At 45.9% G+C, this 22,778-nt stretch overlaps 1 protein-coding gene across 1 annotated transcript in view; it reads left to right on the forward strand.

The window, feature by feature from the left end:
* Positions 1-22,185, forward strand: part of Plekhg1 (pleckstrin homology and RhoGEF domain containing G1) — a 137,226-nt gene extending 115,041 nt beyond the window's left edge. Inside the window, exons 11-16 of the mRNA XM_042672896.1 lie at positions 1,693-1,726; positions 2,439-2,534; positions 4,298-4,336; positions 5,868-5,890; positions 8,846-10,466; positions 19,141-22,185. Of these exons, the coding sequence (XP_042528830.1) occupies positions 1,693-1,726; positions 2,439-2,534; positions 4,298-4,336; positions 5,868-5,890; positions 8,846-10,466; positions 19,141-20,195 (2,868 nt within the window). The 3' untranslated portion in view covers positions 20,196-22,185. The remainder of the gene's footprint in view (positions 1-1,692; positions 1,727-2,438; positions 2,535-4,297; positions 4,337-5,867; positions 5,891-8,845; positions 10,467-19,140) is intronic.
* The last annotated feature ends 593 nt before the right edge of the window (positions 22,186-22,778 follow it).

The following is a 22,778-nucleotide window of genomic DNA, read 5'->3' on the forward strand; positions in this document are numbered from 1 at the left end:
TGGGGCCCCCGCCGGGGGTGCACTGGGCACCTCCAGAGGGCAGAGCATGCCAAGTGGTTCCCAGGGCCAGGGAGGCACGTGCACGAGCCCAGTGCAGTGGAAGCTGAGTGGACAGAGGCCCAGCTGCTGGGAGGGCCCCTGGACTGGAAGAGCCCGAGAGCTTGCGTGGTAGTCATTCACATCGGAAAGATGAAAATGCGGAAGTGAGTTGAAGAAGGGATTCTGGAGTAGGAGAGGCAGGACGTGTCTAGCATGGTGAGGTTCTGGGGTAATACCGATCATGGCTACTGCTTTGGAGTTGAAGAAGAAGTTATCAGAGACAAAGGGGCCAAGATGGACTAGGAGGGTGAGTGAACGAATATCCCCGTGGATGGCAGAATGGTCTGCGGTGAGCCTGGATACAGCAGAAATTAGGATCACCCGTGACTCCTAACTATAATCCTACCTACTCAAGACGCTGAGATCCTGAGGGTCACTGTTCAAAGCCAGCCTCAGCAGAAAAGCCCATGGGACTCCATCTCCAATATAACAAGCAAGAAGCTAGGCTCTAGGCATGGTTCCATGGTTTTATACTCAGGCAGTGAATGTACAAAAGGTGACTGGGGAGCTGGGCAGGACTGGTGGCTCACATCTGTAATCCTAGCTACTGGGGAGGCTGAGATCGGAGATCATGGTTAGAAGCCAGGCTGGGCAGCAAAGTCCTTGAGACTCTTCTCTCCAGGTGACCACCAAAAAGCAAAAAGCTGGAAGTAGAGGTGTGGCAGAAATGGTGGTGTGCAAGCCTTGAGCGGAAAAGCTAAGCAAGGTGGCGAGGCCTTGAGTTCTGAGTTCAAGCCCCAGTACTGGAACACACACACACACACACACACACACACAAAGTAAAAGAAGAAAAAAGAAAGGAGACTGGCTTACATACATGGCCCTTGCACTGCTGCTCATGGTTTTCTGCTCTGTGTCAAGCAGTTCATGGAGCTCCAGCAGACAGCATGACATATTTCACCCAGGTTGCTGGCGTATCCACAACCTAAAAGCTACAGTTTATTGGGCACAGGCACACTGGGCTAAGTATTTAAAACTCTTCATCTGGCTCTCGACAATACACCTTTATGAGACAGATCTTGTTCTTCCAGTTTTAGAGAAATGCAAACAGAAGTTCATGAACACTGAGTACACCTCCCAAACCATACAACTAACACCTGGCCAAATGCAGATTCCAGTTCATTTGTATTTTTGTCTCCAGAGTTCCAACTTGTGATGAGAACATACTTATTCACTATACTTTATCTACAGTAAAGTTATAATAATTTCCTATTTTACTTAAAACAGATGTTTTTACATCTTTAAAGCTATCATCATTTTTATATTATTTAAAATATATTCCTTTGAAATTAAAGGAATGCCTAGTGGGACCCATTAAACATTTTTTTTTTTTTTAATGTATCACTGGTCGAGTAATGTCAGGCTGTTAAAAATTGATTTAGGTCTCTTTTCAACTTCCTCCTATAGCTTTAATTCAAGATAGATGTTGACTGACACCTCGTGGATATCATGGGAATAGCACTTTTTAAATTTAATGGAAAGATCCACTTATTCCAATTGGTTAAGCTCTGTTTTAGGACTGATACCTTTAAAAAAGAAGGGGGAAAAAAGAACATTGTAATTACAGCTCCATTTTCTTTCTTTTTTTTTCAGGCCAAGCAAGCAATTCTGGAAATGGATTCCATCCGTAAGTTTTCTTTCTTTAATGTGAATAAAAATATTATCATCTGTATCTATCACATTTTCTATCAGTTATAAGAAAATAACCACTATCTACTTTAGAGCTTTGTTGTTGTTTGAGTCAGTACTGGAGCTTGAACTCAGGACCTCGATACTGTCCCTTAGGTTTTTCTTCTCAATGCTGATGCTCTACTTCTTGAGCTATAGCTCCACCTCTGGCTTTTTGCTGCTTACCTGGGATCAGATGCTCACACTTTCCTGCCTGGAATGGCTTCAAACTGCCTTCCTCAGATCTGTTTCCTAAGTAGCTAGGATTACAGGTGTGAGCCACCATCACCTAGTTTACTGATGGTTTTAACAACTAGAGCACACATTATAATCCATCCTAGCACATTGACTTATTTTTCCATCCATTCTCTTGGTTTATCTGTGGGCCACTTAGTGGCTGTCCAGGGGTTTGCATCAACAACTAGTGTCAGATAGGCATCCAGAGTCACCTCTTCCCCCTACCTCCTCTGCCACCCAAAATAAGCTCCGCCCACCCCAAATTCATATCCCTCCTCCTCCCACCCCTGGTGGGTAAGGGTTTTTCTGCTATTGCATGAAGTCCTAAAGATTACCACCACCACCCATGGTGATTTATTTCTGGGTTGATAAAAGCAGGCTGAAGATAAATCTTATCTCATGCCTGCTCCTGTCCATGGTTGATTTCTTTCCAGACCATCCAGGATTCTGTTACAATCCTGAGGGAGACACGAAAGCATTTTGTGGCTCCAAAGAAGGAGCCACACCATACCGGCTGAGAAGAAAATCTGGTAAGTAGGATGTTGTGCTCAAAGCATAATGCTAAATAGGGGCTTGATGTAAAGTTCCCTTTCAGGCTGGTAAGAAGGCTCATTCCCCGCTGAACTGAAACTCTGACATTCATTTTGATTGGGACAGCACCTCTCTGCGTGTGGTTTTTCAAAGTTTCTTTGCTATTGCTAATGGAAGCTGTATCACACACCTGATGCGTGCCAAGGATTGTTCAAGCCCAACATTCATTTGCCAAGCCAGGATCCAGGAAGAAAGTCCTCTCCCAGCCTGCTCCCAGAGCTTGGTTTTATTTCAGTCAATACGTAGGAAAGAGCCAGGCACCAGTGGCTCATGCCTGTAATCCTAGCTACTCAAAAGACTGAGAGCTGAGGATCAAAGTCCAAAGCCAGCTGAGGCAGCAAAGTCTGTGAGACTCTTTTCTCCAACTGACCAGCAAAAAGTTAGAAATAGAGCTGTGGACTGGGAATGTATGTGGCTTAGTGGTAGAGTATTTGCCTAGCATGCATGAAGCCCTGGGTTCAATTCCTCAGTACCACATACACAGAAAAGGCTGGAAGTGGTGCTGTGGCTCTAGTGATAGAGTGCCAGCCTTGAGCAGAAGAAGCTCAGGGATAGTGCCCAGGCTCTAAGTTCAAGCCCCAGAACTGGCAAAAACAAAAACCAAAAAAAACCAGAAATGGAGTGTGGCTCAAGTAGTAACACACTAGCCTAAAGCAAAAAAACCTAAGGGGCAGTGTCCAGGCCCTGAGTTCAAGCCTTAGTTCCAGCACACACACACACACACACACACACACACCTTTCTGAGCACCTACTTTGCCCCTGGCTGAGGACTGTGGATTTGAGGATACAAAGCACATCTGATTCTACTGCAAGGAGCTCCTTGTGGGAGAGAGCGCATGGGGCTTCCTTCGCTGGAGCCTGTCTGATGGAGCTGTGGAGAGATAACAGGGAGAGAGTCAGAGAGAGAAAGAGAGATTCTACTCCTTGGTAGAATGTGGGCCAAAGAGGCTGGAATTCTCCATCAGAGGCCCTGAAGCCTGTGCCAGCCCGCCTGGGAAGGGAGCTGACATCCGCTTGGCCTGGCTGGCACACAGGTCAAGCTGGAGCCAGTGGAAAGGCTCAATACAGGTTCAAGGATGGGTGAGGCCACATGGAGGGTGTACGTTTGCAAGCCCCAGGGAGATTTCGGGCAATGAACGGTAAGAATACTCACCTTTAGAGAAAGAAGTCTGGCTCTGTGTGGGGCAGGAAGTGAGCAGCGGACCAGGAAGGCAGACCGCCACCATGCTGGCTGGGAAAGAGGCAATGAAGGATCGGAAAGAGAGGAATGAGGGCTCTACCATTGTCAGGAGAACTCGAGGCGGTGATGGATAAATCTAGGGGACGTCTTGCTCCCTAATTTGTGTGGGAAAGGTCAATGGTAATATGGACAGAGAAGAAGGGGCAGGTTGGGCTGGGGAGGCTGGGTTTGGGGTATGGAGAGTCCACGGCGTCTTGCTGGGGTTGTTAAAGCTAAGGAAGTCGCCCTGCTAATCACTAGATTGGTAACATCTCATTTTACCTTCTGATTTTGTGACTCCTGGTTCGTTAACATTGTCCCTTCCATGTTGACAGTGAATTTCTTGCTCCTAAATATCTCTGTAAATTAGTGATTTAGTGACAGGAAGTTTCCAGAGCTTGGTTAATCTGTCAATAAGCGACTAATTTATTTATAATGAAAAAAATCAATTTGGTTTGCAAATGAGCCTTTATTTATTCCCAGAACCTTCCTCAAGATCACATAAAGTTCTGAAGAGCAGTGGTAAGTATATTTGTGTTTTTCATTCTGTTTCATTCTAGTCAAACCAGACATAGAAAACAAAGAGCAGATGAGTTATAGGTTGATCTGATTGATGAGTGGATTATAGAAAGATTGAGTTTTATCAGCAAAGTTGTCCCATTACAAAATATACAGTCAAATGACATGTTATTTTTAGTCTAGCTAAAATGCAGTTATTCTCCCTATATAAAGAAGTCCCGTGCAACAAAAAGAACAGACAAAAGAATGTGCATAAACATGTGACAATTTCACAAAGGAAACACAAACTGCATGACATTTTGGAACATTCACCCTCGTTAGGAATCTGAAACCCCATTCATTTAAATGAGGTGAGTGGAGGGGGAGGAGCTACAAACTTGGTCAAAAGATATAGGAAAACAGGAGCTGAAAAATTACTGGTGGGAGGGTACATTTTTACAGCCCTGATGGAAAAAAGTATCTAATATCTATTTAAATTTATAATGGTTATTTGCCCTTGACCCAACAATTTCACTATAGGCCTAAATAAAAGTACTCACCCAAGCATGGGACTCCCATGTTGGTATTCTTTGAGTATTTGATAAAACACCCATGTAGTGTGACAGCAACCAAATAAATGATGGTATATCCATACATATAATGCAATACACCACTGCTATTAAAAAGCATGAAGTCAATATCTACAAGCAAGCATGTTCATGTATTCTACAGACAATGCAAGGTTGCATGTTGCATCTTTGCTTAGAAAACCAGCAAGAGCAACCGATGCCCTGTGATGGGTACGGTGGTAGAAGCAGGAGCTGGAAAGATGAACATCAGGAATAATTTGTGGCACTTGCTTTTAAAAGTAGCAACTTGTAAGGATGAGATGCCTGCCATTGTCTCTAGGTGACTGTGTGAATTTTCCATAGCACATGGCCAAGGAAACTCAGGAAAAAGGTTGGACCTTTCAGTTAAGACCAGTTAAATGATTGGGTCGCTGGTGACTCACACCTGTAATCCTTACTATTCAGGAGTCTGAGATCTGAGCATTGCCGTTCAAAGGCAGCCCAGGCAAACAAAGCTGTGAAACTTATTTCCAGTGAACCAGCACAAAGCTGGAAGTGGAGCTGTGGCTCAAGTGGTAAAGTGCCATCCTCCAGTAGAAAAGCCAAGTGAGACCAAGTGGGAGGGTGAAGTCCTGAGTTCAAGTCCACATCCTAGCACATACACACATTTGCAAACACACACAATTGAAATGTCTGAAAACAACAGGAGCACTCTCCTGCATTCTTGTGATTCTCATGGCTAAAGGCATGGACATGCTTTCCCAGGTGGTATGTATTTTTGCTAGGAAGCATGTCTCTAGAGTACAGGCTATGCAGCTGGGCTTGCTGAGTGAGGTTTGTGAAAACTACATCCAAAGGGCCAAGAGTTGTTAAGCTTCTGTTGTTAGCAGTAAGTGTGTAAGTCCTATATAAAAATATTAGTGCTCACTTGCAGAAGCCATATATTTGTAATTCTCAGACTTTCTTCTCTTTTCTTCTCTTTTCAGGAACAGCACAAGACATCCAGAAGGTAAGGTTTCTCACTGCCTCTTTTTTTTTCTTTTTGCCAAACATAGGGCTTGAACTCAGAACCTGGCACTGTCCCTGAGCGCCACAGATCCACTTCCAGTTTTCTGATGTTTAATTGGAGATAAGAGTCTCATGGACTTTCCTGCCTGGGCTGGCTTTGAACTATGATCTTCAGATTTTAGCCTCCTGAGTAGCTAGGATTACAGGCATCAGCACCGGCCTCTGGCCCCTCATTTCTTTTTTTTTTTTTGGTCGGTCGTGGGGCTTGAACTCTGGGCCTGGGCGCTGTCCTCAGCTCTTCAGCTCAAGGCGAGCGCTCTACCACTTGAGCCACAGCGCCACTTCCAGTTTTCTGGTGGATTATTGGAGATAAGAGTCTCACGGTCTCTCCTGCCCGGGCTGGCTTTGAACCACGATCCTCAGATCTCAGCCTCCTGAGTAGCTAGGATTACAGGCGTGAGCTACCAGCACCCGGCTGGCCCCTCATTTCTTTGGAAATGTTCTTTGTAGCCTTTATCTTCACTCTGTCCTTAGACAGAGTATGTTGGCATCCCAGCCTGGATGTCCAGTGGAAACAATTACGTTGTAGAAATCTTAGGCTTTATACTTTGTATTCATCTTCCACTTGTCACTATTTACATTTGATTAGGAGAGAAAGCATCCTTATCAAGTCTCTCCTCCCTGTCCCCTTCATTCCTGGGAATTAAAGCAAAGGTCCATTTGGCCCTTGGCCTACATTGTATCTGAGGAGCTCTAACCTCACCTTGGGGAGTTAATACTAGCTGCAAAGCAGTGTGATCTGTCTCCTGTTACCATCTGCCTTGTTTCTAAGTATAGCTCCTCAAAGCTCTTCTCATTTATCTCCTTCAATGACTAGGAATAGGAGCCCCTTCTTAGCATTTGATCTAACCAGGCATGGCCATGCAGTCCTAGAGTCCCAGCTTCTCAGGAATCTGAGGCAGAAGGGTAAACTTGAGTCCAGAATTCAGACAATAGAGCAAAACATTGGCTCAAAACCCTAACAACATAATGCTGATAATGATAGTAACAATAAAAAGCCAAGCACAACAGCCCATCCCTGTAATCCTAGCTACTCTGGAGGTGAAGTTCAGGAAGATTGCAGTTAAGAGGCCAGCCCTGGCACAAGAAAAAGGGTGGGGAGAGGGAGGGGCTCCACAAGATTCAGCCAACCAACAAAAAGCTGGGTGTAATGGATGCACCTTATATCCCAGCTACACAGGAGACATAAATAGGAGGATCACTATCCAGATCTGCTGGGGCAAAAAGCAAAAACCCTATTCAAAAAGTAACAAAAGCAAGAAAAGGTGGGACATTGGGGATATTGGGCTCAAGAGGTAGAGCACCTGCCAGGAAAGTATAAGGCTATGAGTTCAAACCTCCATGTTGCCAAAATAAAGAAAAGAAAAATTACAACTAAGAATGTGGTTCGGCTGATACAAGAAATATGATAATATTTGAAAAAGAAAGGAAACCTCTTTATGGTTATGGTTCTTCTTCTGATAAAAGGGGAAGACAGAGGCTGAGAAGGCTATGTCTGGGATGGAGCTGTAGCTCAGTGGTAGGAAACTTACCTACCCTTCCTAAGCTCCTGGGTTCGATGACTAGCATTGGAAAAGGAAAAGAGTGGTATGCTGAAAGATGCATAGTAGATGAATTGCCTGTGAAGAGGAGGGGTAAGGGGCTGGGAAGGTGGCTCAGTGGTAGAGCGCTTGCCTTGCATGCATGAGGCCCTGGGTTTGATTCCTCAGCACCACATAAGAAAAAAGAAAAAAGCCGGAAGTGGCGCTGTGGCTCAAGTGGTAGAGTGCTAGCCTTGAGCTGAAGAGCTGAGGGACAGTGCCCAGGCCCAGAGTTCAGGCTCCACGACCAAACCCAAAGAAAAAAAAAAAAAAAAAGGAGGGGTAATCCACTTCGTTTTGCCCAACTGAGCTACATTAGGAAAAGTTCCAAGGGCTGAGTCAGAATACTTGCACAGCACCCTGGGTTCAAACCTTTCCTCCAAATTAAAGGTCCCAAGTTATAAAACCCTGTTTTCACTAGGTTCTGGTGGCTCACACTGGTTATTGCAACTGCTATTATCCTAACTACTCAGGAGGCTGAGATCTAAGGATCACAGTTCAAAGACAGCCTGGGCAAAAAAGTTCATGAGACTCTTATCTCCACTTATCCAGAAAAATGACACAAGGGGAGGCCTGAGCAAAAGTGCCAAGCGAGGATTACAGCCCTGAGTTCAAACCCTAGTATTGATACATGAAAGAAAGAGAGCAAGGAGGAGGGGAAGGAAGGGAGGAAGGAAGGAAGGAAGGAAGGAAGTCTTGAGCAGAAGCTAGATATCATGGCCGTGGATAGCTCTGTGCATTCATTTATACAACAAAGATACTTTGCCAAATACACTTAGGACTGAGTTGCCTTTGCCAGAGTTTTCTGAAAGTTTGGTAGAAGAGGGGCCCTTGGTTTTACACTGAAGATCAGACCCATGGCCTTGTGTGTGCTAGGGAATTGCTCTACCACTGAGCCACACCCCGAGTCCCAACTCTCCATCCCTAGCTGGTCTCGTACTCTGGGGTGATGGCTTGGCGGTCAGATCTGAGTTGGAGTCCTAGCCTTAGTACTGGTTATCTAGAGTAAGTTACTGACATCAGGTGTAGCCTAGACTCAGAGAGTCTAGTGTCATTCATACAGTGATTACAAAGAATTACAGATTACCAATGAGAGTCGCTTGTAAATAAACATTAACTCTGTCCTTGCTGCCCCTTTCTTCCCCCAACTATCTCAAGTGCTTTTCAACTCTATTATAACTACCCATGTCTCCATGGTTTTTTTGGAGACTAGTGCTGTCCCGTGGCGCAGGACATAGCTAAGGAGAGGAGACATTTCCCAGGTGGAGTGCCTTCCCCAGGCTGCTCTGGTTCACTGGCTGTTGTGTGGTCCTCAGGTTTGCAGAGCGGAAGGCGAAGGCGCGGAGCCGCTGACACCTGCAGGCCCGGCCCCAGCCCCCAGGAGCAGCCAGCCCAGCTCCGCCTTCCTGTCCATGCTCCGAGGGGGCAGCGCTGTCAGACACATCTGGACGGACCACCAGATCAGGCAGGCCTTGTTCCCCAGCCGCCGGCCCCCCCACGAGAATGACGACGAGGAAGACGACTACCAGATGTTCGTGCCATCCTTTTCCTCCTCGGATCTCAACTCGGCCAGGCTGGGGGAGGAGAGCGCGGTCAGCCGCCCTTGCAGCTGGCATCTGGGACAGATGGAGTACGCCGAGAGCCCGGGCTCTGCTCACAGGACTGTCCGGCGGGCCAGCAGTGCCGGGGAGAGCAACACGTGCCCTCCAGAGATAAGAATGCGGGACAGTGACAGCTGTCAGTGCGGCCCCCAGGGGGGCCTGCAGAACGGGGGCGCTCAAAGCGAAGGGAGGGAGGGGCTGGTGACCCCCTTTGGGTCATCGATCGAGCTGACGATTGACGACATTGACCACGTCTACGACAACATCAGCTATGAAGACTTGAAGCAGATCGTGGCCAAGCGGGGAGAAGCCGAATCCACACCACCCAAACCAGCCAGGGACTCCCTGCGCCCCAAGAGCACCCCAGAGTTAACCTTCTCAAAGAAGCATGCTGACCACAGAACCCAGAGAGACAGCGCCCCAACGCAGCGGGCGCCAGAGGAGGAGAGGGAGGAGAACGTGTACGACACCATAGGGCTCCCCGCACCCCCATCGCGGGACCCCACCTGCGGCAGCCTAAAGAGACCCAAGAGGGGCTCGTTTCTGGGGCTGGATGCTGACTTTGCCTGCTGCGACAGCCTGAGGCCGTTCGTCTCCCAGGACAGCCTCCAGTTCAGTGAGGATGACACCCCGTACCCCCAGGGGCCCTCCGAGGAGAATAACTACTTGAGCTTGCTCTACAGCTCTCCTCCCTGCAACTTGTCCGTGGCCGATAAAGCTCTGTCCGACAAACTGTCTGAAGAAGTGGATGAAATCTGGAATGATCTCGAAAACTACATCAAGAAAAATGAAGACAAAGCGAGAGACCGACTCCTCGCAGCGTTTCCCGTGAGCAAGGATGATGTGCAGGGCAGCCGGCACACGGAGAGCACCCCTAAACTGAGCAGGGAGGCGGGGCGGACGCCATCTGCCCTGGCCCTTCCTGAGAGCCAGGCTGTTCTGTCTCCTGGAAAGAGCAGGGCTGCCAGAACTAGCAGGGCCAACGGCTCCCTGCAGGAAGACCAGATTTGCGCAGAAGGCTCCTTTGCGGGCCTCAGTCGCCCCTCTCTGGCCAGTGAAATGCCTCTGGTGGACAGCGTCTATGACCTGGTTAGTGACGGTCTCCCCCAAACAGACACGGACACCCCTGACCCTGGGGTGGATGCCACAGATAAGACCAAGAGCAGGGTCTTCATGATGGCGAGACAATACAGCCAGAAGATCAAGAAGGCCAATCAGCTTTTGAAAGTGAGAAATCCAGACTTGGAGCAGCCCCTGGCCAGCCAGCATCAGAAACCCGTGCACAAAGACTTGGCAGCCATCTTGGAAGAGAAGAGACAAGGAGGGCCCGCTATTGGTATGTCTGTGCAGATTTTCTTCCTTCCTTCTGTCACAGGAGGGCAGATTCTCACCCTCATTCCCCCAAGGGCATTGCTACTCTTCTCCTCCTCCAATGAATTATACAAGCCGTAGAGTAAGTTGTTCTTACAGAGTTTTTGTACTCACATAACACTGACACTAGAAATTCAGCAGTTTACCTAGCTAGGTGCCAATGGCTCATGCCTATAATCCTAGCTACTCAAGGAGGCTGAGATCTGAGGCTCACTGTTCAAAGCCAGGCTGGGCAAGGAAGTCTGTGAGACTCTTATCTCAAATTAGCAAAAAGCTGGAAGTGAGGCATGGCTCCAGTGGCAGAGCACCATGAAAAGAGGTAAGAATATGAGGTCTTGAGTTTAAGTCCCACTACTGGCACCAAGAAGAGAGTAGGGACAGCAGACAGACCCAAAGTGTGAAAAGAAAAGGCAGTATAAGTTTTAACTAGTGTTGCCTAGAGCTTTACCTATGTAATGGCAGTGTGTCAGGCTTATAAAAGCTCTGAAGGCCCAGTGCCAGTGGCTCATGCCTGTCTTCCTAACTACTCAGGAGGCTGAGATCTGAAGATCAAAGTTCAAAGCCAGCCCAGGCAGGAAAGTCCGTGAGACTCTTATCTCCAATTAACAACCAGAAAACCGGAAATGGCACTGTGGCTCAAGTGGTAGAGCGCTAGCCTTGAGCTGAGTTGCTCAGGCACAACACCTGGACCCAGAGGTCAAGCACTGACAAATAAGTAAATTAAATAAACAGACAAAAACTCTAAAGGTCGGGAAGTGGAATGGGGATTGATGGAATTGGTCCTTACTTCAAAGCGCCAGTGAAGGCACCAACTTCTGCGAAGACCTAGAGGAGTGGTTTGGCACCTGTCTGGGTTGTACCATGACAGCTCAGCAGTTCTGTCACACACTTTAACTCTCTTGGAGTTTTACAAACAGCTACGCTCGTGCATTTAACAGTGTCACCTGTGGTATTCTCATGTATGCTTCCCAGAAATTTAATTCTTTGTGGGACATAACTAGGGTCTTAGGGTTCATATTGGTAAGGTCAGCATTCTAAGAGTGATTCATGTCTCAACTTTTTTTCTTTGAAGGACAGAATGTAAGATTGATCAAGGGGACAGCCTAGGTGTGAATAAAGCACGTAATAGTTAAATAGTTAAATGTAATAGAAAAGTCCTAGGGGGAGTTATAGTTCTCATCTGAGGAGCTTTTCATCTCTACACAGAGATTTCTGGGGTTAGGCCTGAGAAGCTGCATTTTAAAGCCATGAGGCCTTCTATCATATTTATTAAATCCTACCCTTGACTTTCTATTTTAGTATCGGAAAAAAAAGGAAGCCAGTTTTCCAATTAAAAGTCAAGGCTGGGTGCTGTGACTGGGCATTGTAATCCCACTAGGGAGGCGGGGGTGGGGGCTTGGGGAGGGGGGGCCTCACATTCTGAAGCTGGCCTGGAGAAAAGTAAAAGACCCTCTCTGAAAATTCACTAAAGCTTAAAGGCCTGGAGGCATGGCTGAAGCGGTAGAGCACCTGCCTAGCAAACACAAAATGTTGAGTACAAAGCGCAATAGAGTACAAAGCGCAATAGTGTCCAAATAAATTTTTAAGTTAAAAGTCAAAATGAGCTGGGCATGGTGATGCTCTCCTGGAATCTCAATACTGGGAAGGCTAAGACAGGAATATCAAGAGATCCAGGCCAGGCTGGGAATGTGGCTTAGTGGTAGAGTGCTTGCCTTGCATGCATGAAGCCCTGGGTTCGATTCCTTAGTGCCACATAAACAGAAAAAGCCAAAAGTGGCACTGTGGCTCAAGTGGTACAGTGCTAGTCTAGAGCAAAAAAAGCTTAGGGACAGTGCCCAGGCCCTGAGTTCAAGCTCTAGGACTGGCAAAAAACAAAACAAAACAAAAAAAAGTTCAAGGTCAGCCTGGGATACATAGTTAGACTCTGTCTCAAAACAAAGCAAAAGAAGTAAAATCCACCATCACTAAATTAGCTTATAATGAAGGAGCATGTTTGGATGTGTCAGTGCTTTCACTAGACAAACGGAGGCCACTAAGCTCCTTTCTTTGAAATTGACTTTATGTTCATGGAAATCGGAGAGGAGGAAGTGGATTCTCTCCATTCTAAGTGAAGTCACCAGTTCTGTGATACGAATTTGAAAGGATTTTAAGTTTGGAAGTATTTAAGAATTGTCAAACGATTTAATCCTCAGTAAAATTCCCAGCCAGATGCTCAAGTAAAAGCTTGGAATGGATGCCTGAGAGGTTTTGTAGATGCTTTGCGTTGTTTTTAGTAAAATTAAGGTAAAGTGTGAGTATGTATATGTGTGTGTGTATGTGTGTGTGTGTGAGAGAGAGAGAGAGAGAGAGAGAGTCTAGGTGACATTAACGTTTTTTTCCTTACAATAATGTGCTGAAAATAATCTGTCTCTTTCTCCATGCCAAGGCTGCTGGGCTGGTTTGTTAGTACTTAGAGCAAATGACTGGGCTCCAGCCCCAGGAGTACTTGGGTGAGGCACAGTGGTTTTAGATGAGTATGGGGTGGTAGTTGCAGCCACTGAGGATGCAGGCTAGTACTTCACAGAATCCGAGGTTCCTGGCAAGCAGTGCCTCATGCCAGCAGACCAGCGTGGAAGCAGCAGTAATCTCATTTCCTGGGCCAGGTTGTTTGGAGTATGTGTCATCCATATCAATACAAAATGCTCATGGAAACCCACCCTGAGCCCTGGTGGCTCATGCCTATAATCCTAGCTCCTCAGGAGGCTGAGCTGTGAGGATTCAAAGCCAGCTTGGGTAGATACATCTGAAAGACTCTTCTCTCCAATTAGCCAGCAAAAAGCTGGAAATGGAGGTGTGTGTCCAATGGTAGAACACTAGCCTTGAGCGGAAAAAGCCAAGTAAGAGCGCAGAGCTCTGAGTTCAAGACCCAGTACCAGCGTACACACCAAAAAGAAGAAAGAAAGAAAAAAAAGCAAACCTCTAATCGTCTGATCCTTCAGCTAAATGATTAAGACTTAACAACTTTTTAAGCACTGAGTGGCTTTGGCTTTGGGTTTTCTCTGCTTCACTTTTGTTCTTTTTGTTTTGCCTTCTGGTGTCTTCTTGGGATCCCATGGGATCATTTCTCATTGTTTCTGGGTCCTTCCTTGACATGGCAGGGCTGCTGCTAACATCCTCCCGGCAAAGGGGAGATTCCTCCCAGGGCATCTTCTGAGAGCGCAGCCTTCCCTGGTCTCCTGCCCAGGGCCGGCCACCTCTCCCCGCTACTGGATTAGATCCACCTGGGTGACGGAGACCACTTCCTGTGCCCACTAGGCTTTCGATCCGTTGACGTGACGACGCCTTTTCTCTTTCTTGTTTATCTGGGCACAGGACGTGGTCGCCGCCTGAACCGATTCTCCAGACTTCTGCGCATGGGCCTGGCCACTTTGCCTGGAGCTTGCTCTCGGTGTTGTGCTCTGTTCACCTGCTGAAACTCTCCAGCATCTTTATTGAACTCTCTATCCAGGGTCTACCGGCCCCAGGTCAGATTTCTGCCTATAAATCTCCCAACCAGGTCTAGTGGCCCCCCTTTCTGGATTCAGTTGGGGCCCGCTGGCCACCACACACAGTCAGACTCCCCTCCTCAGCGTCTTCACGATCAAGGAGGCCCCTGGGTTCCCATGTGTTAGGTGACATTTCACATGTAGGAAACTCCGTACAGACTGGAGCGATGTTCCTTCCTCCTTGTGCAGGCACCGTTTCATGCTTTTGCCTACATCTCAGGCAACATGAGAAACATGGATTTTAATCCTCTCTCTTGGAAAGAGCAAGTTTGATGATTTCCTTTGGCAAAGATTACATCACAGTTTTGATCCGAAGTCTTCAACTTAAGAGCCTTCAAAAGAGGGAAATCAACCAGAGACAACCCTGACATTCTCACACCGCACTTGTGTATATGGTCTACAAAGAATGCAAGTACCAGAACAAAGGACCCGGGAAAACTCCATCCAGCCCACTACTGCTAGGTCTTCCAGGCCGCAGCATCAGACTCCAGCTGCCTGTTTTCTGGTTCAGTTGCAGTCTGTGCCCTGTAAGCTTGTCTAGGTCCTGCTGGCAACATACAAGTTATTCACCTTCTTAGGTGGTCAAGCTGAGACAATAAATAAATAAATAATATTTAGCCAAGGTACTGGTGATCTGTAATCCTAGTTAGGAAGCTGAGATTTGAGGATTATACTTCAAAGGCAGACTGGGCAAACAAATTTGAGAAGAGACTCTGATCACCAATTAATCACCAAAAGCCAGAAGTGGTAGAACACCAGCCCTGAGGGAATAAAGAACCAAGGAAGAGCATGAGGCACTGAGTTCAAATCCCTGTACTAACTAGCAGGGAAAATATATATAGAGAGAGAGAGAGAGAGAGAAATAAATATTAAAAAAAAAACTTAAATTTACCAGGTACTGGTGGTTCATGCCTGTAATCCTAACTATTCAGAGGCTAAGATCTGAGGATTGCAGTTTAAAGCCAGCCCAGGCAGAAAAGTCTGTGAGACCCTTACCTCCAATTAACCACCAGCAAACTAGAAATGGAGCTGTTCTCAAAGTGGTAGAGCACTAGCCTTGAGCACAAAAGCTCAGGAACAGTGCCCAGGCCCAGAATTCAAGCCCCAGGATCAGCAAGACAAAAAAAAAATCACACACACACACACACCAAAAAACAAACAAACAAACTTAAGCTCACTCTATTATCTTCTAGTGGGATACTTATTTACTCACTATTGGTAAACTGTCAACTCTTTGTCATCCAGAGAGAAACGGTTTCCCAGTCTCAGTTTTCTATAGGCAGCATTTTTAATCCAAAACTGTCTTCCTGACCGCCCCCATCCCTTGCTGTGACCTAATTTCTAAGCTGTCTTTCCACTCTGTGGTTGGCCCCAGGAAAATCCATTGATTTAAAACCCTCTGGTTGATCTAAAAGAAGGGAGTAAGAAAGGTGGAAAGGGTCAGTAAGTTATATGGGTAATACAGTAGTTGCTAATAGCAGTATTTGCCTAGAACTATGGTTGGTATTCTTCAGGAAGTTGAGCAAAACGTACATCATTCTCTATGAGATCCCAGTTCATTGACTAACTAGAATAATAAACTTGCCTATGCAAATTAACCAGTGGCACAAGGTACATGCATATGGATGCACATACTTAAGACTTTAAAAAAATCAGGAAAGGATTCAAGGTAAAAGAGAGCGTGTGCAGGAATCTCACAATGTTGGAACTTACTTGTTTAAGCAAAGGGACAACAGATTCTGAGAGGGAGGATACAGGCCTAAGAAATACTATAGATCGTTTTTACATACCTCTTTTCAGATCAACTAGGCTGGAGACCACAGCCAGTCATTGTTACAAGGCTTTATGATTAAATGTTGATACTGGAATCGTTTATTGTGTAGCATTTGTAGTTAGTTCTGCATTCCTCAAAATTGGAACCTTATAAAAGCATCAAGCCTTCTGGATTGAGCTGTAGGGTCAGCTCAGGGGGCCGGGGTGGGGGGTGGGGATGACAGTGTACAGGAGGGCACCTCGGACAGAACCAGCCAACTTCATGTGGGTTTTATAGTTCATGAAGATGGCTAACCCAGCACGCCTGTGCTCAAGTAAGCATTCACACACTCTTTCTCTGAGGGTACTACTAAATCTTAATTGCTACTGTGGTTTTCTTTGTTGTTGTTGTTTATGCCAGTCCTGGGGCTTGAATTCAGGGCCTACGCACTGACCCCGAGCTTTTGTGCTCAAGGGTAGTACTCTAACACTTGAGCCACAGCTCTGCTTCTATCTTTTTGGTGATTAATTGGAGATCAGTCTCATGGACTTTACTGCTCAGGTTGGCTTTGAACTTGGATCCTCAGATCTCACTCGACCTCCTGAGCAGCTAGGATGACAAGCATAAGCCACTGGCACCCAGCTTGCTATTGAGTTTTTTTTTATACCATTTGAGAGGGAATTTCTGAGGTCTGAAAGTCTGGCTCCAGGGTAGAATGCCTGATTATAGCCAGCAAGGCCCTGAGTTCAAATGCAGCACCCCCTCTAAAAAGAGAAAGAAAACAGATTTCTGAAGTTCCTGTTACTATAAATGTCTAAACAGGTGTTCTTTGTCTTGAGGAGCTGGGTCTAAATACAGGCTATATAATGAGAAGTTGCCATTGTCGTCAACTCAGAGAGCTGGGGTGAGGATGGAGGGGCGAGATTAAAGAGCACACTACAAAAACTTGTTGTTTCTGTTCTCAATGAGACAGACTCAAAAGAAATGACAAGGCTGGGCACTGATGGCTCACCCCTATAATCCTAGCTACTCAGGAGGCTGAGATTGAGGATCACCATTCAAAGCCATTCCAGGCAGGAAAGTCCATAAGACTCTTTATCTCCAACTAACAACCAAAAACCCAGAAGTAGAACTATGGCTCAAGTAGAAGAACACTAACATTGAGCAAAAAAGCGCAGGGACAGCACTTAGGCCCTGAGTTCAAGCCCCAAGACCAGCGTAAGAAAGAAAGAGATAGAGAAGATGGCAGAAACTCGATTAAGAGCATTTATTTTAAATTTAAAGAATAGTTTGATAATTGTAGGTTACTAAACATATTCATACTTATGCATTGCTAGATTCCAGGGGCTCACATCTGTAATTCTAGATACTCAGAAGGCTGAGAGCTGTGCAAGCTGGAGGATACGGTTCAAAGCTAGCTGAAGCAGAAAAGTCTTAAAAGACCGCATCTCCAGTAAACCAGCAAAAAGGCCAAATGAGAGGTGTGGCTCAACTGGTGGAGCACTAGCCATGAGCAAGAATGCTGAGCAACAGTTTGAGGACCCCCATTCCCCTCCAAAAGGGAAACAGTAGAAGATATGGGGCATTTGCTGGGATCGATCTCCTTCACAGAGCTCACACTGGCTGTGGCCCAAGCAAAACAGAGGGTACATGGAGTTCTTTGAATCTAGGGTAGTCATGTGGGTGCCTGCTTCGGGGTGGGGGCAGATCTTAAATGGATGCTGGCCCAGGAGAATGCTCTACCCATATCATGGTTCAGTTGATAACTTTAGAAATAATTGTCTGTGCTCAGAAGTGGGCTGCAGAGAGCATGGCCCCCTGCGGGTTAGTGTCGGAAACTCTCAAGTCCTGCCCTGGAGCTAGCACCAGGATGCATTGGAGAGCTGAGATAGCGGAGCATGCGCATTAGTTTCCCTCTGAAAGGTTTGGAGGACAGGCTTTCGTGCTTGGCTTCTTGGGGTGGGAAAGGAGACCTGAGCTAGTCAACCTGTGGGGCTTGGAAGTCCTGGGGGAAGGTGTCCCCTTGACATGAGGGGCGCAGAGAGCTGGCTGGGAACCTGGAGACTGACTTCCCTAGAAATCTGAGAGCAAGGAGAGGTGGCGAGAAGAAGGCATGGCCACTGCATCCCAGCTCTTGCTTTCTCTTTCTGCCAGTCCTGGGGCTCAAACTGAGGGCCTAGATGTGGTCTCTGAGCTTCTTCGGCTCAAAGGTGGTGCTTTACCATTTGAGCCGCAGCTCTACTTCCAGCTTTTTTGGTAATTTATTGGAGATAAAAAAGACTTACAGATTTCCCTGCCTGGGCTGGCTTTGAATGGTGATCCTCAGATCTCAGCCTCCTGAGTAGCAGGATTACAGCTAAGATTATAACACATGGCTCTCTTGTTTTTGCTTTTTCTTTCTTTTTTTTTTTTTTTTTTTTGGTCGGTCATGGGGCTTGAACTCTGGGCCTGTGCGCTGTCCCTCAGCTCTTCAGCTCAAGGCGAGCGCTTTACCACTTGAGCTACAGAGCCACTTCCGGTTTTCTGGTGGTTTATTGGAGATAGGAGTCTCACGGTCTCTCCTGCCCGGGCTGGCTTTGAACCGCGATCCTCAGATCTCAGCCTCCTGAGTAGCTAGGATTACAGGCATGAGCCTCCAGTGCCTGGCTCTTGGTTTTTCTTAGTGACACATGAGTTCTTATTTATTGACTGGAACTTAACTGGTGGCTGATACTCTTATTTTAGTACACATACTTTCAGCACTGACACTATTCTATGCTTTATAAAGAGCATGGAAAATTTTCATTACAGAGGATGGACTCGTGTAAACCTGCTTTTGAGATAAAACAATGAAGACTTTGATCTGATGTCATGAACTTTGCAGTGACATTTTGATTTTTTATTAAACTGTGTGTTGTTTTGTTAGTTTGTTAGCGTTAGCTTGTGTTACTCGTCCTCACACTTCACTTCTAAGTCCTAAGTTAAATCTAAATTAAGTCCTGTCGAAGTCATCCTAGTTACTCAGGAAGCTAGGGTCTGGAGGATCATGGTTTAAAGCCACCCTAGATAGAATAGTTCTTGAGACTCTATTTCTAATTAACAAGCAAAATGTTTGACTAGAAGAGTGGTTCTAGTGGTAGAATGCCAGCCATGAACATACAAATTGAGCTAGAGTGAGAGGCCCTCAGTTTGAGCCTCAATATCTGCGTGTACACGTGCGCACGCACACACACATGCGCACACACACACACAGTCTGTTCTACTATCTTAAAGGTTTTTTTTTTTCAAAAGTATATCGGCTGGGATACTCCATTCATATATTTTAATCTTTGTACATAGGAATAATCCTACACATATTTGATGTCTCAATATTTGCCTTGCAGGTGCCCGGATCGCTGAATATTCCCAACTGTATGACCAAATTGTGTTCAGGGAGACCCCCCTTAAAATTCAGAAGGATGGCTGGACTGCCACACAAGAAACGTCCCTTCTCCGGGCCTCCTCTCCTGCCCAGACCCAGCGTGCCAGTGAAGACTGGCTATGGAATTCAACCTATAGTAATGGAGAGTTAGCCGATTTCTCTCCCCAGCCAGAACAAGACTTGAGATCAAACTATCCCACATTAGAGATGAGTTCTAAAAGGACTCCCAGACAGCTGTCTGCAGCCTGCTCCGTGCCTTCTCTTCAGGTCTCCGAGCCTCTGCTAGGCTCCACGCAGAGATGCAGTGTGGTGGTTAGGCAGCCCCACAAAGAGAATCTGTGTCAGGGCCAGCTTTACAACTCCCTGGGGCGGAAAGGCCTCAGTAAACCTCAGCCTTACAACAGGTCCCATTCTTCCTCATCGATCTTGATAAACAAATCCCAGGACTCCATCAACTACCCTGGGGACATGGAAAAGAAGCAGCTGCCATCAGTACACCAAAGTTCCAGGTGCGAAAGTCACCAGGATTCACTGCCCAGCACGGGAGGCTCCTGCCAACAGGACAGTGACAAGGGCTCTGATCTCACGCTGCAAGACTCTCAGAAAGTTCTAGTCGTGAATAGAAACTTACCCTTCCATGCCCAAATAGCAGCCCAGAACTATTTTTCCAATTTCAAAGAGATCGAGGGAGACGAAGATGATTATGTAGAAATCAAATCAGAGGAAGATGAGGTGGAGCTGGAGTTGGCCCAGAGCCGTTTGAGGAAATCTGACAAGCTTTCAGGTGCTGACTTTGCTGAAGATGTCGGTGGGGACATATCCTGTCCGTCAAATACTCCATGCCCCCCAAAAGAGCCAATAAACAGCAAACTTGGGCTGTCCCCGTATCTGACAGCATATGATGACTCCGACAAACTGAATGGCTATCTTTGGAGGGGGCCATCACCCAATCAGCAAAATATTGTCCAGTCTCTAAGGGAAAAATTTCAGTGTCTCAGTTCAAGCAGCTTTGCCTAGTAAGAGCTGGAATAAGAGTTGCCGAAATGAACTCCTTCTTAGGCTCATAAGTTACAGATACTCATGAGATGTTTTATAATGTACCAGATCCAAACAATTCTATAACAACAAGAGGTGTAAAAAAAAGAAAACACACTTTCTTTGACAGCATATTTTGAACTGCTGATCATCTAGCCAGGACTGGACTTTAGCAAATCTAAGCAGATTAGCAATGCCTTTCCCCATGCCGATCGACTTCACGTTTCATGTATGTCGATCTTGCTTGAAAATTTGTTTGTTTTTTTAAACACAATAGCCATGCCAGTATTCCCATACTTGAAGACAAGCAAGAACATTCATTCCCATGTTATCCAGGAGATTCACCCTAGCAAAGAGACTTACTTGTTTTTAAAAGGAAACTAAAGAATGCTTCTTACATTAGAGATTTTTGTACATTTATGGCAAGACCCTGGAATATAGCCTCCCATAACCTATTTTAAATATTACTGTAGCAATTCATTCCCGTAAAGAAATTGGGTGATGAATGAAAATTAAGATGTTGCACTTGGGCCAGTTTACTGTAAGCAAAAGTCTCAGTGTTCCTGAACAACACCCCAAGAATGGACTGCCCTGTGCATTACAGCGATTATGTGAGTCCTGGGGCAAAATGAAGGATCCCCTTCATGTTTTGAAACTCAAGTTCACTCAGAGGCACACTGACTTCACTATTAGAAAAGATGGCAAGGTTCCTGGGGACACCTTGATTATCTTTGCACACAAATGAAAGAGAAAACCCCCCCAAACAAAGCCAGCAATGGTGGCTCAGGCCTGTAATCCTTGCTGATACTCAGGAGGCTGAGATCGAAGGATGGAGATTGAAAGCCAACACCAGGAGAAAAGTCTCTGAGATTCTTATATCCAGTTAGCCAACAAAAAGATAAAAGTGGAGCTGTGACTCAAGTGGTAGAATACCAGCATAGAGTGAAACAGCTAAGGGAGCACAATGCCCTGAGTTTAAGCTGGACTATCAGCATGTACGATGCACACACACGCGAATGTATACACACGCGCGTGCACACACACAAAGAAAACACCAAAACACCAACTCCTCATACCCACAGTGTAAACCCTAAGCTAAAATAAGGCAGAGCACTTTAAAGTGATCCATTCCAGCAGTTTTTCGTAGGCACCTTCCTGAGTTCTTCAGGTTGCAGGAATGGAGCAGGAAATTTATTTTCTCAACACCACATTCATACCCTGGGGATTTCTTTCCATGGTTCTCGGGTGTATAACAGCCCAAAGCTGTTGGTGGTTAGTCTCTTAACTACTGACATCTGTCTTGTCATTTCATTGTGGTATTATATAATAATGGAACCCCTTGTGAGCAGAGACCAGGGGAAAAGCAAGGGACACGGTGAGCAAAATATAAAAAGCTAGAGAGAACACAAATTTATTGCTATTCTAGAAAATAATTCATTTTATGGAAAATTCTATCAAAAGCAGCCAGAATATTTTCTCCCCAAACCCTTTGTGTTCCTGTTAAAGGTTCTGTGCATTCTGTTATCATCTCATGTATTTTCTAATTGAAAACAAAATCCATTCCATTTTAAAATACATGGTAATACTCATATGGAAAGAGGTCTGGCCTTTCAATTTAAAGATAGACTATCATATTGTATCAGCAATATCTTCCCATAATTTGTTTCCTTCTTTTCAAGTAGTGTGCCTCGTTTTCTTAACTATGTAACAAAATATGACCACCCTTTCTTTTTTTAATAAATAAGTACCTAAGGTATTTGTTATTCATTTTAAATAATAAAAAAAATGGCCCAAGTTACTTGCTCTTCAAAATAGTCTCACTTCTTGTAGTTCATCAGACAAAGTCCTGGTGCTGGGTGTGGTTCAGTGGTCCATCGCTTGCCTAGCATGCAGGAGGCCCTGCACTTCATCCTCAGCATTGTAAGAGAAAAAGAGAAGGTCTGTGTGTGACAGCATGGTTCTGGAAATGTGTGTGTGTGTGTGTGTGTGTGTGTGTGTGTGTGTGTGTGTGTGTGTGTGTGTGTGTGTGTGTGTGTGTGTGTGTGTGCGCGCGCATGCTGGGCCTGGTGCTTGAACTCAGGGCCTGGGCACTGTCCCTGAGCTTTTTAGCTCAAAACTAGTGTACTACCACTTGAGCCACAGTTCCACTTCTAGCTGTTCATTGGTTCCTTGGAAATAAGGGTCTCGTGGACTTTCCTGCCTGGACTGGCTTTAAACTGTAATCCTCAAATCTCAGCCTTCTGAGTAGCTAGGATCCTGAGCTACTTCTATTGCTTGTATTATAATATGTTATAAAATTTTCAGATTTAGTCAGCATCAAAAGACAAGCACCGGGCTGGGAAATGTAGCTTAGTGGTAGAGTGCTTGCCTAGCATACATGAAGCCTGGGTTGGATTCCTCAGTGCCACATAAACAGAAAAGGCCAGAAGTAGCACTGTGGTTCAAGTGATAGAATGAGCAAAAGAAGCTTAGGGACAAGTGCCCAAGCCCTAAGGTCAAGCCATAGGACTGGCAAAAAAACAAACAACAACAACAACAACAAACACCACCAGGAAGTATGTTCTT

This window comes from Dipodomys spectabilis, unplaced genomic scaffold (genome assembly GCF_019054845.1).
Source record: "Dipodomys spectabilis isolate Male_0828 unplaced genomic scaffold, ASM1905484v1 ptg000001l, whole genome shotgun sequence".
Lineage (NCBI taxonomy): Eukaryota > Metazoa > Chordata > Mammalia > Rodentia > Heteromyidae > Dipodomys > Dipodomys spectabilis.